This window comes from Typopeltis vanoorti, chromosome 2 (assembly GCF_054136105.1).
Source record: "Typopeltis vanoorti isolate ZY-2024b chromosome 2, IOZ_Tvanoo_1.0, whole genome shotgun sequence".
NCBI lineage: Eukaryota > Metazoa > Arthropoda > Arachnida > Uropygi > Thelyphonidae > Typopeltis > Typopeltis vanoorti.
Genome location: NC_143550.1, coordinates 57,188,159 through 57,205,791, shown reverse-complemented (window position 1 = coordinate 57,205,791; position 17,633 = coordinate 57,188,159). Strand labels below are relative to the sequence as shown.

The following is a 17,633-nucleotide window of genomic DNA, read 5'->3' as shown; positions in this document are numbered from 1 at the left end:
AGGGTAGATTTTATCGAGTCCAGCTGCCTTCCCAGTCCTCAATGAGTTAACTGGCTGGGTAAGTTCCTGGGAAGTGAAAACCTGAGATAGTTGAAGATCTTTTAGTTTTTGTTTCACCTCTCTCGTAGCTACTCTATCTTGAGGATATTTAGTCATCGAGATTATATGCTTTGTAATGTGTTTTGGATCTATGGCGGGCAATTTACCAGAAGTCCTTGTATTAGGATCAAGTTTCGTAATCAGGGACCAAGCTTTTCGGCTGGAATGAGTAAAATTAAAATTGTTCATTGTTTTAATCCATTTGTCTTTTCTAGCATTGTCAAGAGACTTCAGTAGCTCAGTGACTACTGTAGGGTTATTATTAGTAGAGAATTCTTTATACAGTTTTTCACTGTCACTATTCCAGCCTGGGATATAATCTCTCCTAAAACCTCTTGGAATGGTTCGTTTGGCAGCACCAATAATAATGCCAACAAATCTATTGTAATTTTTACAGTGGGCTTTATAAATCTTATTACAGTGTCAACTTGTTTCTTAAAAGAATCCCAGTCAGCTTTGAGAAAGTTCCACCTAGGTTTTAATACTGTTCTTATGATTGGAATATTTAGGCCAACTTTATAGATTATAGGTCGATGTTGACTATTTGGAAAATTGTCTAATACTTTCCTAGAGATGGAGGATTTGGCTGCCATTATCATCTTCAGTACAGAAACACAAATCAGGATTATATCCTCTTTCCCATCTTTGGCATCAAAGATCAGATAAAAGGTTCTGATTTTCCATCCAATTCACTAGTAGGATACCATTTTTTAGGTCATCCTTTCTATAGCCCCAAAGGGAATGATGACTATTAAAATCTCCCAGGATTATGTTTGGATGTTGTTGCTGGGACAGTACTTGATCAGGCCATTTAGCTAAGGGAGGTTTATACACGTTGGTTATATTATAAAGATTCACTATATATTCACTATATATGTCCTTGCTGGTGCTTGGTTCACAGATCTTATAATTAGAAATGTCATTTTTTATATATGTTGCCACACCATATTTGGGATGGTTTATACAGTTAATCATATTGTATCCATATATTTTCTCCTCTCGTTAGTAGATCTAGATCGTCCTTAGTGTGAGTTTCCTGTATTACAACTACATCTATTTGATGGTAATTCAGGATCTTAGTAAGAACTTTGCATTTAGCTCTACTTATGCCTTCTATGTTTAATTGGCATATTTTTAAGAGTGAGCCCACAGTCTTGATTCTCAGATCCTCGGTAGTTGTGTGTTATCTGAGAGCCTGTGTTCATGAGTCCTGCTAGGAGAGTACGGATCAATCTGTCGCTATAGACTATTTAGCGTTATCTAGGGTGCACCACTAGGAGGCAGTCTACGTTACATCCCATTGAAGTATAGTATAGAGATCAGTTTTTAAGGAATTAGTTGTAGATGATCTTCGAGCTTGAGATATCTGAGCACATTCATATGCAAAGCTGTGAATGGGATTAGTGGTGATTGGGAATAGGTCATTTGTGTACAGGAAAACGAAAGAAGGTGATAGAATACAGCCCTGAGGCACTCTTGCATTGTTGGCAAAGCTCGAGAAGCCATCCACCATAACAAAGAAAAAGCTGGCCATCCAATTACAGAGGATGACAGATAGACCAAAGTATAGCAATTTGTTTAGCAGGCATCAGTGCCAGATGCAATCAAAAGCTCTAAAATGTCACGTGACATGCATGTTTCTTCACACCTTTCCATACATATGTCCAGTAGTAGGTGAGGTAGGCTGAGAGGTAAGCCATGGACTATCAGTGGTAGAATGAATATTGGTGGTTGCTGATTAATTGGTGGACCTCTAAGTAGTGGAGAAGATGATGACTTTCTCCGTTATACTGGAGAAGGCTAAGCTGATGGCAACTGGTTGGTAGTTTGATGGTAGACTTCTGTCTCCCTTTTTTTTTTTTTGGAATAGGTTGGATATATGATTGCTTCCATGCATTGGAATAAGTACTAGCTAAGTATTATCGTTATTATTATTACTGGCTACTCCATGGAGTCCTTGGCCTCATCAAGGGAGGCCCTAATTTTGCAGTATCTATCATACTTTACTTTGAATTCATTCACACTCATGGCCCACAACAGACTCTGGCAACCTATTCCACTCATTTACCACTCTCTGAACAAAAAATCTAGTCCTGACACCCTTGCTAATTACTCTTGCTCAGTTTCCAAGGTGGCCTCTAGTTCTCCCGCCATCAGAGCAGTTCTGAAAAATTTCCTTTGTATTAATCTTGTAAAAATCATTCAGTAATTTGTACGTCTCAATCATATCACCCCCTTTTTCCACCTATCAGCCAATTTCTGTAACCTACAAATCTTCAACTTGTCCTTCATAAGGTTCATTCCACAGACCTGCTACTATCTTGGTCACTTGCCTCTGGATCCTTGCCGCCACCACCTCATCACCAAGAAATTCAGGTGACCAGATCTGCATCTGTAAAGAGATATTAATAACCTATATTAATACTACTTGTTTCTGCTCATTAGGGTATTCTTCAGTAACTAAGTAATCCGATGAGCTGCTTTAGCCATTTTTGCAGTATTCCCTCTAAACTTTAACTCCCTATCTACCAACATCCCTAAATCCCTAGCTTCATCCATTTCCCAGAGTACAGTTCCATCAGTATGGTACACAGCTGGTAATCTTTTCACCCCAAAATGAATAACCTTACACTTTGCCATATTAAACTGATATCCATTTTCCTTTGCCCAAACTACCAGCCTATCCAAATCATCCTGCAAAATTTTAACATCTTTAATAACTATTGCTCTACCGAATTTTGCACGACAGTGCAAAATTCAGTAGAGCAATAGTTAGATATGCTAACTATAGTTAGCATAACTAACTATATGACCCAAGAACTGAACCCTGTAGCATGCCACTAGTCACAGGCCTTCTACTGAACTCTACTTCTGAATAAACTACTCTCTGATATCTCTCCATCAACCATCCTCTTATCCACTTCACCAACTTGTATCCATCCCCCACATGATGCAATTTATTTATTAGAATTCCATATGATATCCTATCAAAATCCTTTGCAAAGTCCAGCACTATCACTGAAACCCCATTACCTTTATCCATCTCAGCTGTTACTGTATTATAAAATGTCAGCAAATTACTGAGGCATGACCTAACCTTCATAAAACCATGTTGTGTTCCATATGGTATCCTATTTCTTTCTATCCATTCCTGTATTTTGCTCTTTGTCAATTTCTCCAGTACCTTACTACGATTCCTGATATGCTAACCAGTCAGTAATTTGCTGACATTTACCATGGTCATCTATGCAAGAGTTGGAGGAAAAGAGTGATGTCAGGAGGTCACCTATATCTTTGGATACTGTAGCAGTGGTACCATCAGAATGAGAGAAAGATAGAGGTGCAGGTGAGCAGAAGTTACATCTGATGGCCTTAGCAAGGGACCAAAAGGCACAGTTCAGTTTCTGTTTTGACAGGATGCAGGTTTTTTGTAGTTGGCCTGTATGAAAGCAGATTTAGATCTGCTGATGACTATTTTACATTATGTTGCATATTTCAGTATGAAGTTGGATGCAGGCAGGTAATTTTCAACTTTGTTGCAGTTTCTTTTGAACAGGGCTTGGAAAGTATATGAGGATTTTGGGGTAGAATGGGAGAATGAAGGGTTGAAAGGGGAATAATTTCTGTGACTTGCTTGCTGCAAGACTGGAAGCAGTAGTCAGACCATGGGAAGTAGAAATTTTAGGGGTCATCCCACTTGGCACCTTTGTAGTGCCAAAGAATATGAGATCTGTAGTGGTTGGAAGAAAGGCATTCTGTGAGAGAGTAGACTTGTACAAAATTGTGACCTGAGTTTTTTATAGTTGTCTTAGAATATTTTGTGTTGCCTTTGTGTGTATTACGTATCATAATAATATTTTTGATCTTTTCTCAGTGCTGTTTCATCATTAAGCCTCTAACTTGACCTCATAAAATTACTAGTTTCCTCACATTAATTCTATGCATAGTGCTTCCCACAATCAAACTGCATTATAGATTGTTTCTAGCTGTCATTCCCTGTAAATATCAAGTGGAACTATGCCTCCATTGAGCATATGGGGCTTTCACAGCAGATGTGCTTCATTAAATGCTGATTGTTATAAATTTTCGAACTTATAGCACATAATATCAAGTAAACATTGGTGATATTGGGCATTTGTCTGGATTTGGTAATTGAGCAATAATAGTATTATCATCATAATTATGAAATTCCTGACTTCCCTCGAGGGATGTACAGGATATTATGATAGTACTACATGAAACACATCATTACTAACTTACTATCAACAATTTCCTTGCAAATTAATCTATTGTCTGTCAAGCCTCTAACATTATCAGATCTTATATTTCTGTCTTTGTAAGGCACATTTTGCTGTATCAATCCACTTACGTTCATCTTTCTCTGGGCCTTTCCTGCCAATCTGGCAAAGCACACTTGTTTTGCTAATCCTTCCTCTCCCTTTCTGTTTAAGTGACCATACCACCTGAGATTAGCTCTGCTGACACAATCCTGGATTCTCACAACGTCAGATTCTTTCCTAACATTCCCATTTTTAATATGATATTGCCAGTGATGCCATTTGCTCACTCCCCTAATCTTTCTCAGAACTCTTATATCCGTGTTCTCCAGTCTTTGGTCAAGTGTTTTATTTCTAACCCAGCTCTCAGATCTATAAGTTAAAAGTGTCATTTCATTATAACAATAATAGTATTTGTTGTAGTGTGAATATAGTGTATTTGTTATCTTTCTTTGCAAAGTGAAAATAATATTAATGACGCTCCTCTATCATTCATAAACACAATATTCTCTTCCTTCTAATTTATCAAATTAATTGCCATACATGTTTTTCTTAGCAGAATGTTCCCAGCTTAGAAAAAGCTCTTGAAAAATTTATCCAACCTGAATTGCTACAAAATGATAATGCATACAAATGTCCCAGATGTAATATGAAAGTGTCTGCACAGAAGAGGTTTACAGTTCACAGAGCACCTAATGTGGCTACATTTCAGTTCAAGAGGTAAGTGTGTGTGTGTTAAATTAATAATAAATTAAAGTAAATTTGAGGGAGAGGATTATAGTATCTGTCACTATTAATATAATTACCATAATAAAATATTTCCTTTGGTAAACATAATGTGTGGTGTGTGTGTGTGTGTATGTGAGAATCTTTGTTTAAGTGGAATTTTAACAATCCATTATTGGGTGTAAGATAATGTGCAAATTATGTTTACCAAAGGAAATATTTATTAAACATTATCTTACACCTGATAATGGATTGTTGAAATTCCACTTAAACAAAGATTCACTTACACACACACACACATATCACGGGCGAATATTCCAGGTGTGCAGGGGTGCGGTGCTCATCCATGAAATATCAGTATCACCGATATTATATTTTTGCATTTATTCCTGTTAAAGACTCCCCTAATTGTTTCCTGGCTTTGCGGGATTCCTGAAATTTAAACACAATATACTAATGCTTCATGAAGAGGGCACTTTTCGACACGTAAACATTGCATCACATTTGTGTTAATACCCAGGTGTGCTTTTAAAATACCTTTTGAGCCCTTTGAAAAGATGTAAACAAGATGCAGCAGGTCAAATTCTTAGTGTTCTAGTAGTTTTAAACTGCTGGGAAGACGAAGCTGGTTGAGCTCGGACAATAGCACCTAAAGACTGTGATTGGTTATTGAGTCAACCAATCTAATTGAATGTTGTCATTTGTCATGAGTTGCTGTTTTTGTTTTCTGAGTTTCATCTGTTTTGCATGCATGAAGTGTGAACTGACATGGTAGACAAGTTTCTATATATAATAAGACAAGTTTTTAATATATAATTTTCCATAAATTTATAACTTTTTGCCCTATTTACACTACTAAATGTCCCGTTTTCTGCCAGAACTTTTGTGGATTGTATGACTGTACTTGATAGGGGTAAACCACATCCGCTTCCAAATTTACAGAGCATGCACAAAGATGCAAAAATTGAGTATATGACACATCTTCTCTATTTCACAGTGATTAACTGGTCAATGTGAAGTGTGGTCAAGACTCTTTTTTTGTCTTTGTTTACTATTCTCCAGAGAGAAAGGCATTTGGAATAAGCATGGATATTATGACCTTAACCATTTTACAGCAGCCATGCAAAAACAAGAATACTCACAATCACACATTCAATAATTTTTAAATCTCAATATGTTTGGAAAACAAAGAATTAACATTCTCATTGACAAACAAAGAAAAATTGAAGTTACCTATCATAAGAACAGGTAAAGAAAAATGTAGACATTTTAAAAAGATTAATTGATACAGTATGCTATTTGGCTAAGCAAGGGCTTCCTTTGAGAGGTCATGATGAGTCTGAAGATTCAACTAATTTAGGAAATTATATCATCATCATCAAATTCCTGACATGTATCTTCAAGGGTGTACAGGATATGATAGTACTACATGAAAAACTTACATCACCACTAACTTCCTATCTACAATTTTCCTCCAACTCAATCTGTTACCTGTCAAGACTCCAACATTATCAGGTCTTATATTTCTGTCTTCTAAAGTACTTTTTATCGTATCAATCCACCTATATCTTGGTCTTTTTCCTGTCAATCTGGTAGAGAACACTTGTTTTGCTAATCTTTATTTTTTCCCATTCTGTTTGAGTGACCATACTACCTGAGATTATTTCTGCTAACACAAAAAACAATGTCAAGTTTTTTCCTAATATCCTCATTTTTAATATGATATTGCCATTGATGCCATCTGTTCATGCCCCTTATCTTTCTCAGGACTCATATCTGCAGTCTCTAGTCTTTGGTCAAGTGTTTTATTTCTAACCCAGCTCTCATATCTGTAAGTTAAAATTGGCATACAGCTAATTTAATGTTTATACTAATTTCTGTATTATTGCATATAAATTTATTCAGTTGGCTTCTAACCATACAGTTTGTTGATTCTGTTGTCTGTTTCCATATTTAATTTACCATCTTCACTAAAAATCGTGCCTAAGTAGCTGAAATGTTTTACTTGTTCCATGGGTTCTTCATTCACAATGCAGTTGACATTTTCAGTGTTTCTGCCTATTTTCATTGTCTTTGTCTTGCTATTGCTGACCTTCATACCATATCTATTACAACAGTTATTCAATTTAGTCAGGGAATCTTGTAGCGGATTTATTTAGTAGTATGACATCATCCACATAAAGTAAAGAGCTGAGATTAACATCTCCAATTTTGATATCAGGTTTAATACCACTTTCCTTCATAATGCAATCCATATAGAATAACACAGGAGATAACGTGCATCCTTGTCTGACACCAGATTTAACATTAAACCGTCTTCCTGTACTTACTTCAATTCTAACTGCTGACTTACAACTCAAATAAAGACTAACTATTGCTTGATATAATGCTCTATTCATATCATACAATTGTAGCTTTATGCCTTTTCCAGATCTACAAAACTTAAATATACATCTTTGTTATATTCTGATTTCTCAATTATTTGTCTTAAAGTGAAAATCTTATTCTGACAGCCTCTATTTGACCTGAATCCAGCTTGTTCTTCACCATGCTTCCCTTCCACAATCTTTCTGAACTGTTTCTCAAGTATCTTGCATAAATCTTACCATGAACACTCCGTAGGACAATACCTCTGTAATTCTCACATTCAGTTTTATTTCCCTTTTTATATATGTATGGGTGTATGGAAAGGTAGCACCTTAGTATCGATGTCAGCCGCTGATCTCAGGGTCAGGATATTGGGCTCTGGTCCTCACTTACACTCAACTCTCACTTATGGCTCCAAGAAGTTGGTAGTGCACACCAGCGGCCACACCCCGGTAAATTGCTTCGCGGCTGGCGAGCTGAACTAAGTGAGAGTATTGGAAAATGGAATGCTGTAAATAGGAATGTCAGCCTTTATGTGCACGAAGTCTGGAATGGCCAAGATGGCAGAAGAATCAACATCGACTGATTAAAGGCATGACAGCAAGATGTTCAGTACATGGAGGGCATGATCCTGACATCCAAGAGACTTGTGGCTGCCATGGAAGAGATTGGAGCCTCATCGCTTATTTATCCATTGTCAACCATGAAACACACCATGTCGCAATATGTGGTTGAAACCCCTGCAACCATGAGCTCTTATAGCTACAGAGAAGAAGAGCTTGAAACCGGGAATTATAAGACAAGAACTACTAAGGTAGTGTATGAAGATGATATCCCAAACCCTCCAGGGAGGATATTCTCAGATGTCCCTTGTCTGAAAACCAGGAGAAATCTCTTGAAAATAGTAACATGGAATGTCAGAACACTCTGAGACATGCAAATTAGACAACTTAATCCAGGAATTAGAAGTGATGAAGGCTGATATTGCAGGTATTAGTGAAGTGAGGTGGACAGATACAGGAATAATAATAAGAAAAAATCACACTATAATTTACTCTGGCAGTGACTTGCACCTTAATGGAGTAGTGCTTGTCCTACTCCATTAAGGTGTGGTTGAGACCCCTGCAATCATGAGCTCTTTTAGCTACAGGGAAGAAGAGCTTGAAACCGGGAATTGTAAGACAAGGACTACTAAAGTAGTGTACGAAGATGATATCCCAAACCCTCCGAGGAGGATATTCTCAGATGTCCCTTGTCTGAAAACCAGGAGCAATCTCTTGAAAATAGTAACATGTTACTTCAGAAAACTCTGAGGCAGGCAAATCAGACAACTTAATCCAGGAATTAGAAGTGATGAAGGCTGATATTGCAGGTATCAGTGAAGTGAGGTGGACAGATACAGGAATAATAAGAAGAAAAAATCACACTATAATCTACTCCAGCAGTGACTTACACCTTAATGGAGTAGCGCTTGTCCTAAGTAATAGAATTGCAAAATCTCTACATGGTTATTGGCCCATTAAGGACAGAATCATAACAGCGAAAATAACTGCACAACCATTCAACTTGTATATTATCCAAGCATATGTACCAACCCAATTCCACCCAGATGAAGAGTTGGAACAATTTTATGAAGACATCCAAACTGCAATCTCTAGTAGTGCTAAGTCAGATGATATTATTATAATGATGGGCGACCTAAATGCAAAAGTGGGCTCAGAAAAAATCTCATTTTGCATGACCAGAAATGAAAGAGGTGAAAGATTAATTCATCATCATCAAATTCCTGCCATGTTCCCTCAAGGGTACATGGCAGGAATTTGATGTACTACATGACAGTACTACATGAATAAATTACATCATTACTAACTTCCTATCTACAATTTTCTTCCAAATCAGTCTGTTACTTGTCAAGATTTCAACATTATCAGATCTTATATTTCTATCGTCTAAGGCACTTTGTACCGTATCAATCCACCTATATCTTGGTCTTCCTCTGGGTCGTTTTCCTGCCAACCTGGCAGAGAACACTTGTTTTGCTAATCTTTCCTCTCCCATTCTATTTAAGTGGCCATAAAGCTCTGCTAACGCATTCCTGGATGCTGACAATGTCAAGTTCTTTCCTAATATCCTCATTTTTAATATGATATTGCCATTGATGCCATATGTTCACGCCTCTAATCTTTCTCAGGACTCTCATATCTGAGGTCTCTAGTCTTTGGTCAAGTGTTTTACTTCTGACCCAGCTCTCAGATCCATAAGTTAAAACTAGTTTGAACACTGTCTTGTATACAGATAATTTAGCGTTCCGACTAATTTCTCTCTTATTCCATATGAATTTATTCAGTTGACTTCCCACCATACCAGCTTTGCTGATTCTGTTGTCTATTTCTATATTTAATTTACCATCTTCAGTAAAAATCGTGCCTAAATAGCTGAAATGTTTTACTTGTTCCACAGGTTCTCCATTCACAACACAGTTAACATTTTCAATGATTTTGCCTATTTTCATTGTCTTTGTCTTTTTATTGCTGACCTTCATACCATATCTATTACAACAGCTTTTCAATTTAGTCAGAGAATCTTGGAGACTTGTAGCAGATTTATTTAGAAGTATAATATCATCCGCATACAGCAAAGAGCTGACATTAACATCTCCAATTTTGATATCAGGTTTAATACCACTTTCCTTCATAATGTGATCCATATAGATAATGAATAACAGAGGGGATAATGTACATCCTTGTCTCACACCAGATTTAACATTAAACCATCTTCCTGTACTTCCTTCAATTCTAACTGCTGACTTACAACTCAAATAAAGACTAAGTATTGCTTGATATAATGCCCCATTTACACCATATAACTGCAGCATATTGAATAGCTTCTCTCTTGGGACCTTGTCATATGCCCTTTCCAAATCGACAAAACTCAAATACAGATCTTTGTTATATTCCCATGCTTTCTCGACTATTTGTCGTAAAGTGAAGATCTGATCCTGACAGCCTCTATTTGACCTGAATCCAGCTTGTTCTTCACCAAGCTTTTCTTCCACAATTCTTCTTAACCGTTTCTCAAGTATACTTGCATAGATCTTGCCAGGAACACTCAGAAGGGAAATACCTCTGTAATTCTCACATTCAGTTTTATTTCCCTTTTTATATATGGGTACTATTACAGCTCTTCTCCAATCATCAGGAATTCGTCCCTCTGTCCAGGCTTTCTGAACTATGCAGTGCAGCCACTGTAAGACTCTTATACCACCATACTTCAGCATTTCTGGTCGAATATCATCTACTCCTGCTGCCTTTCCACATTTCAAGCCTTTGATGGCTTTTTCTACTTCAAGTATGGATATGTATTCCTGACTGCATGCCTGGTCAGTGTTTTTTATCACTGTGCTGTCATCACTGCTTGTTTCATTTAGCAGTTTTTCAAAGTAATTACTCCATACTTCGAGGATATCTTTTTCTCCTGTTTTCATTTCACCTTTATCATCTCTAATTCCTTTTACAGCACTCTTTCCTCCTTTCCTAAGCTTCTTCAACAACCTCCAGAATATTTTGCCACCTTCTTGATATTTATTTTCTATATTCTTGCCAAAGTCCTCCCATGAATTTTGTTTAGCTAGTTTTACACACTGTTTAGCTTTCTTACATTTGTCTCTGTATTCTGTAAAAGTAAAAGCTGACTTATTTGCCAGGAACTTTTGATATGCTTTCTTCTTTTCCTTCACTGCCTCTTTAACTTCCTGTGTCCACCAGGGAGTTCTGATTTTTCTATCCTTGCACACAACCTCGCCACATGCCTCTCTGGCAGAATCAATCAATGTTTTCTTCAGAGTTTGCCACTGAATCTCCAAGGTTTGATTCCTGTTCTCAAACTCTTTCATTTTCTTTTGAATAATCTTTCTGTATTTTAGTCTACAGTTCACATCTGAGAGCTGCTCAACTTTTATTCGCTTTAAAACTTTCTTACATGTTATTCTTTTCAATATGAAATTCAGGGTGCTTAAGGGTCAAAGCTGTATAACTGAGAGGAGACCTCCACATAGCCTTTAAAGGAATGCGGAGAACCGACCAGGGCTTCTGACCTAATGTCCAATCCTCACCTTCTCGTGGTGCACCCTGTTGGGTATCTACTTTGATGCTGAACGAATGAGGATGGGCTGGCAATTTGGGATTTAGCCGACCAAATTGTATTCTTATTGGTTAAACCAAAATAAATAAAAAAAAATTTTTAAAAAATGATAGTACAACATGAAAGATTAATTAAATTCTGTAAAACCAATGACCTAATAAATTGCCAACACACTATTTAAATCCTCCCAGAAGACTATATACATGGAAAAGCCCTGAGAACACCTATAGAAACCAAATTGACTATATAATAATAAGCAAAAGATTCCGAAATGCAATAACACAAACAAAAACATATCCTGGAGCAGACATAGGATCGAACCACAACCCAGTGATTGCAAAAATCAAAATAAAACTTAGATACCAAGCCAACCATTCATAAGAGAAACTTATAATTCAGACTCACTTAACAACCAAGAAGTTAAAGACTGCTTTATAAAAGAATTCACAAAATCCCTAATCAAGTCTGACACCACAACTCACACAGAAAATAGAACACTTGATGAAATTAACATGAACTGGCAAACATTCAAGAACAGCATCAACGAAGCAGCCAACAATACACTCCCACAATTATAAAGGAAAGGGAATAAACCTTGGATAAATGAAAAAATATTAAAGTTGATGAACAAAGAAAAAAGTTAAAGAACAAACCTGAATATAAAAGCATGAATAAAGAAATAACAAAAGAATGCAGGAAAACCAAAGAGGAATGGATTAAGAATAAATGCACAGACATAGAAAACAAAGAAGCAGAGAAATGACAAGCAAAACAAATACAGTAAATCATGCGTGTCATTAGAGACGCAAGAGACCATATTCTAATGGATAAAAAAGAAATCATGGAAAGGTGGATTGAATACACAAGGAAATTATACAAGCAACAAAGAAATAATATTCCTGAACAGACTGATAGAAGGATCACCCATTTTACTTTGTGAAGTTGAAAACGCTGTCAGAAAACTAAAACCACATAAAGCTGCAGGAATAGATATCTTGGCAGAATGGTTGAGGGCTCTCGATGAAGTAGTGCTGAAATTTCTAACAAATTTATGCAATAAGATATACGAGACCGGATTTCTACCCAAAGATATTAATCACTCAATTTTCGTTCCAATTCCCAAGAAAACAAAAGCTACAAGATGTGAAGAATTCAGGACAATTCGCCTCATCAGTCAAGTATCAAAAGCCCTCCTATATGTTATTCTTGAAAGAAATAAAAGAAAAATAAACATAGAAATAAATGATACACAAAGTGGCTTCAAGGAAAATGTAGGTACAAGAGAAGATATTTTCAATGTCAGAACCATCATAGAAAGATATCTAGAAAAACAAAAAGATGTATACCTCTGCTTCATAGATTACAAAAACGCATTCGACAATGTTCAACATGAGCAATTAATTGAAATCCTTTCAAATAGGCATGGATGGAAAAGACATTAGGCTAATAACTAATCTTTACTGGGAATAGACCTCATCTTTGAGAATAAATAGAGAGACCTCAGAAGAATTCACAGTTCAGAAAGGTGTGAGGCAAGGCTGTGTCTTGTCTCCGATTCTCTTTAACCTGTACACAGAGAAATATTTAATAAAATTAGTAACCTCAAAGGAATCACTGTAGGGGACAGAAATATCAATAACCTAAGATATGCAGATGACACTGTTCTTCTAGATGAAAACAAATGACCTCAAGATTCTTATAAATGAAACCCTCAAGTGCAGCAAACAGTATGGTCTGAGTTTCAACTTTAAAAAGGCAAAAATCATGATAATTTCTAGAGAAAAGGAAATACCAAAAATATCTGTCAATATAAAAGGAAATAAATTAGAACAGTTGCAGACATACACATACCCCAGACACTTGATCACAGAGTAAGGCAGGACAGAAGATGAAATTAGAAAAAAGATTGAAATTGCAAGGTCAACTTTCAACAATATGAAAAATCTACTGACATCTAAAAAATTAAATCTGAAAACAAGACTAAGAAACTCCATGTTACATATGGTGCACATTATTATATGGAGTAAAGATATGGACACTCTATTCTGAGTGTGAAAAAAACTGGAGGCCTTTGAAATGTGGATGCTGTGAAGAATTATGAGGATATCATGGAAAGACAAATGAAGAGGTACTAGAAATGTAGGTGTAAACAGGAGCCTGATAAAAGAAATTAAAAAAAGAAAAGTCAGCTATTTTGGACATATTCTGAAACATAACTGCCTACAAAGGAACTGTTGAGGAAAAGAGAAGGAGAGGAAGACAAAATCTAGAGTGGATGAGAAATATAGAAGACTGGACCTATCTCTTATATGAGGAATGCAGTACAGAGGCACAGAATAGGACATGGTGGAGACATGTGGTAGTCAATCTCCTGGAGGGAGAAGACATCTGACAGGACAGGATATGTGGGTACTATGAGAGCCCTGCTCCAATGATCTGGAATTTGTCCTCTGTCCAAGCCTTCTGAACTGTGCAGTGCAGCCACTGTAAGACTTTTATACCTCCATACTTGAGCATTTCTGGTTGAATCTACTCAATCTGTCTTATCACATTTCAGGCTTTTGATGGCCTTTTCTATTTCAAGTATGGATATGTATTCCTGATTGCATGCCTGTTGAGTGTTTTTTGCCACTGCGCTATCTCTGATAGTTTCATTTAGCAATTTTTCAAAGTAATTACTCCATACATCAAGGATATCTTTTTCTCCAGTTTTCATGTCACCTTTATCATCTCTAACTCCTTTTACCACCTTCTTGATATTTATTTTCTATGTTCTTGCCAAAGTCCTCCCATGACGCTTGTTTTGCAAGTTTTACACAGGGTTTTGCTTTCTTACATTTGTCTCTGTATTCTCTAAGAGCCCAAGTTACTTTTTTGCCAAGAACTTTTGATATGCTTTCTTCTTTTCCTTCACTGCCTCTTTAACTTCCTGTGTCTTACCATGGCATTCTGATTTTTCTGTCCTTGCAGACAACCTCACCACATGCCTATCTGGCTGAATCAATCTATGTTTTCTTCAGGATTTGTCACTGAATCTCCAAGGTTTGGTTCCTGTTCTCAAACTTTCATTTTTTCTTGAATAATCTTTGTGTATTTTAGTCTACAGTTCACATCTGAGAGCTGCTCAACTTAATTCTCTTTAAAACTTTCTTATGTGTTCCTCTTTTTAATATAAAATTCAATTTTATCTTGCTCAAGACTAAATGGCAATCACTTCCAATTTCAAATCCTCTGTGCACTTTAGTGTCCTTCACTAGTGAGAAAACATCACTATCAGCAATAACATAGTCAGTGAGACTTTTCTTATTCCTTGTCTTTTCTCTCCATGTGAATTTGTGCGCATTTTTATGTTGGAACACGGTGTTAGTAATAACCAGTCCATGTCCTGAGCAGAAATCCAACAGGTATTTGCCATTATTATTATTATTATTATTAAGTAAATTATATAGAATTTTTAATTGTGCTTTGTGAGTATCATCCTCTTTTAGACAGTCATTTCAAGGATTCGACTATATTTCAAGGAACTTCTTCCACAGTACAAAATAATATTATTAGCACTATATCTGATGTGGTTAAAGATGCTATAAAAAAAGAAATTGCTGTTGCTACATTTGTGGCCATTATTCTGGATGAAACATCTGATGCCATGTCAAAATCACAGCTATTAGCTGTTTTCAGTTTTGTCCATAATGGGCAAACACATGAAAGGTTCATCGGATTTACTGACGTAAGTGATGATAGAACGTCTAGCGGTCTTTTTAATCATGTTGTAAATAGAGTTGAGGAATTTAATATCAAGGACGAGTTATTCGGCCAAACTTGTGATGAATGGCCATATTAATGGCTTACAGAGGAAAGTTATCGAGGCATATCCTTTAGCAATATTTACACATTACAGTGTCCACAGTTTGAATTTAGTTCTGAAGCAAAGCCTCTCGAATATCAAGGAATGTAGCTTGTTTCTCCAAACTATCAGTGCATTGGCAGTATGTTTCCCTAAAACATCAAAACAATAAATGCTTTGCAAGATTTTGTTGCTAAAAATTACCCTCTGTCGCACCAACCAGATGGAACTTTACTTCCATTTAACAAGCCCAATAAAATGTCACAGAAATCAACTCATTGAATTTTTTGAACATACAGTGGAGAATTCTGTGGAATGGGATATGGATACTGTAATCAAAGCTCGGTTTTTTGCTTTTCTTGCAAGATTTACTTGTGACTACATTCCTCCTGGATATTTGTTGTCATTACTCCAGACATCCAGACTCCATGTTTCTTCATATTTTACCATTAAGTTTTCTAAGGTTTAGTTCTTTCATGTTAATTATATAGGTAATGCTGCAGAATATGTTGTCTTGAATTTTTTGAATTTTTGCTGTTTCATTTAATTGTTTTAAAGTAATTTTTTTCAAACCTCACACACACACCAAACGAAAATGTAGTAGTAGGTCTTAAGGGGCTGAAAATCTTCAGACAAAACCATAAAGTACTCTGAGCAATCAAAAAAAAACACATCTGTAGTTTTATATCAGCCATCTGTATACCAGGATCCAACTATGCCTCTCACACATAGACTTTGAATCTCACTACTGCAGACAGATTGTCGATTACTAATTAAATAGATCATCATACGAAGAGCTGTAGCATGCAAACTTGGAGATGGGGGGGGGGGATCTTTAATGTGTAATTTCTGTCGTCAGTGGATGGATGCATGCTAGCTGTACAAAGATCAATGAATCGGTGCACAATATCTGACCAACCTCAACCTGTCCTCTGTGGATCTCCCTCCATTAAGCTAATATTCAATTTCAGAAAATGCATTGACAATCTCAAACCTTGCTTCATCAATCTTGAATAGACATTCTCTAGCAAAATTGACCTATTGTCTAACTACAGACAAAAACACCAGCAAGCTTCATAACTTTAATATATCAAAGGTTCATGACTTAGTTGAGGCAGAAAAAAAATATTCAAGTGTGGATCACTGACTATAAAAAAGAATGCTGGTGTGAAAATCAAGTGCTTCTAATAGCTCCTACTAAAACCAAAGCTCAAACGCTGAATAGTGATTATACTCTGTGCATTCTATAGCAAACCTCTCAGAATCTTCCAAATCCACTTCACAAATATATATGTGGTCTCAGTTCCAACCTGAGTAATGTTCATTTCCATCTTCCGTATGCAAAACCTCATTTAGTTTTATTTACAGACTCTAATTTCAGCTTCTTCAAACACTTCTCATCTTAGCTTTCCCAGTTACACACTGTTTGACTCAATGGCACTTGTGCATTGCTATCTGTCATTCTCCTTTGCCACCAGTCATTCTGAAATTTTTGGTTTACTTTCTTTAAATGTTATTTACTTCATTCCAACTTTCCTAACAGTGAGATCGTCTTCCTCAAGAATTTTAATGTTCAAAACATATCTGGCTTTCCTCTTCCAACTGCACAGTTCAGGAAGGTAGAGATACTTAGACATTTGCTATCACTGGTGATCTCACACAAGTTGTTTACATGCCTAGTCAAATACCTGATAAACCTACACATTCCTCCAACACCCTAGATTTCTTCTCTACTCTTCCTACATGGAGCAACATGCACATAGGCACCGTCACCCATGCATTGTATAGCATTATAATAATACTAAGTGTGATGATCATTGTACTATTTCTTATTCCCTGGGTTGGAGTATTGTTTCTAGCCTTTTGACTCATTTATGTGTACTGAATGTGTCACTAAAATAATTTGCATTGGAAACATTTATTCTCCATTTCATTCTACATTCTTAGTTCTCATCCTTGGTTTCCAAAAGGTGTGTAAAGACAGTGTAAGTGAAGAACCAAGATACTGTAAGTGGCTCTCATCCAGAAGTCTACTTCCTTTTATGGCAATGCAGAGAATAGTTGAAAGAATACATTGTTGGATTCTGAATATATAGAGATTGGAGTAATTATTATTTGCTTCAGAATCCAACATGATCTTCCATCACAAAGGCTAGACTTGTAAATATTATTTAATGTAA

At 36.3% G+C, this 17,633-nt stretch overlaps 1 protein-coding gene across 4 annotated transcripts in view; it reads left to right on the top strand.

The window, feature by feature from the left end:
- Nucleotides 1–17,633, top strand: part of LOC150109060 (uncharacterized) — a 339,899-nt gene that overhangs the window by 182,376 nt on the left and 139,890 nt on the right. For 3 of the 4 annotated variants that reach the window (XM_090405164.1, XM_090405179.1, XM_090405155.1), the window contains exon 9: nucleotides 4,933–5,096. In XM_090405164.1, the coding sequence (XP_090261290.1) occupies nucleotides 4,933–5,096 (164 nt within the window). The remainder of the gene's footprint in view (nucleotides 1–4,932; nucleotides 5,097–17,633) is intronic. The other variant, XM_090405171.1, reaches the window with a different exon arrangement.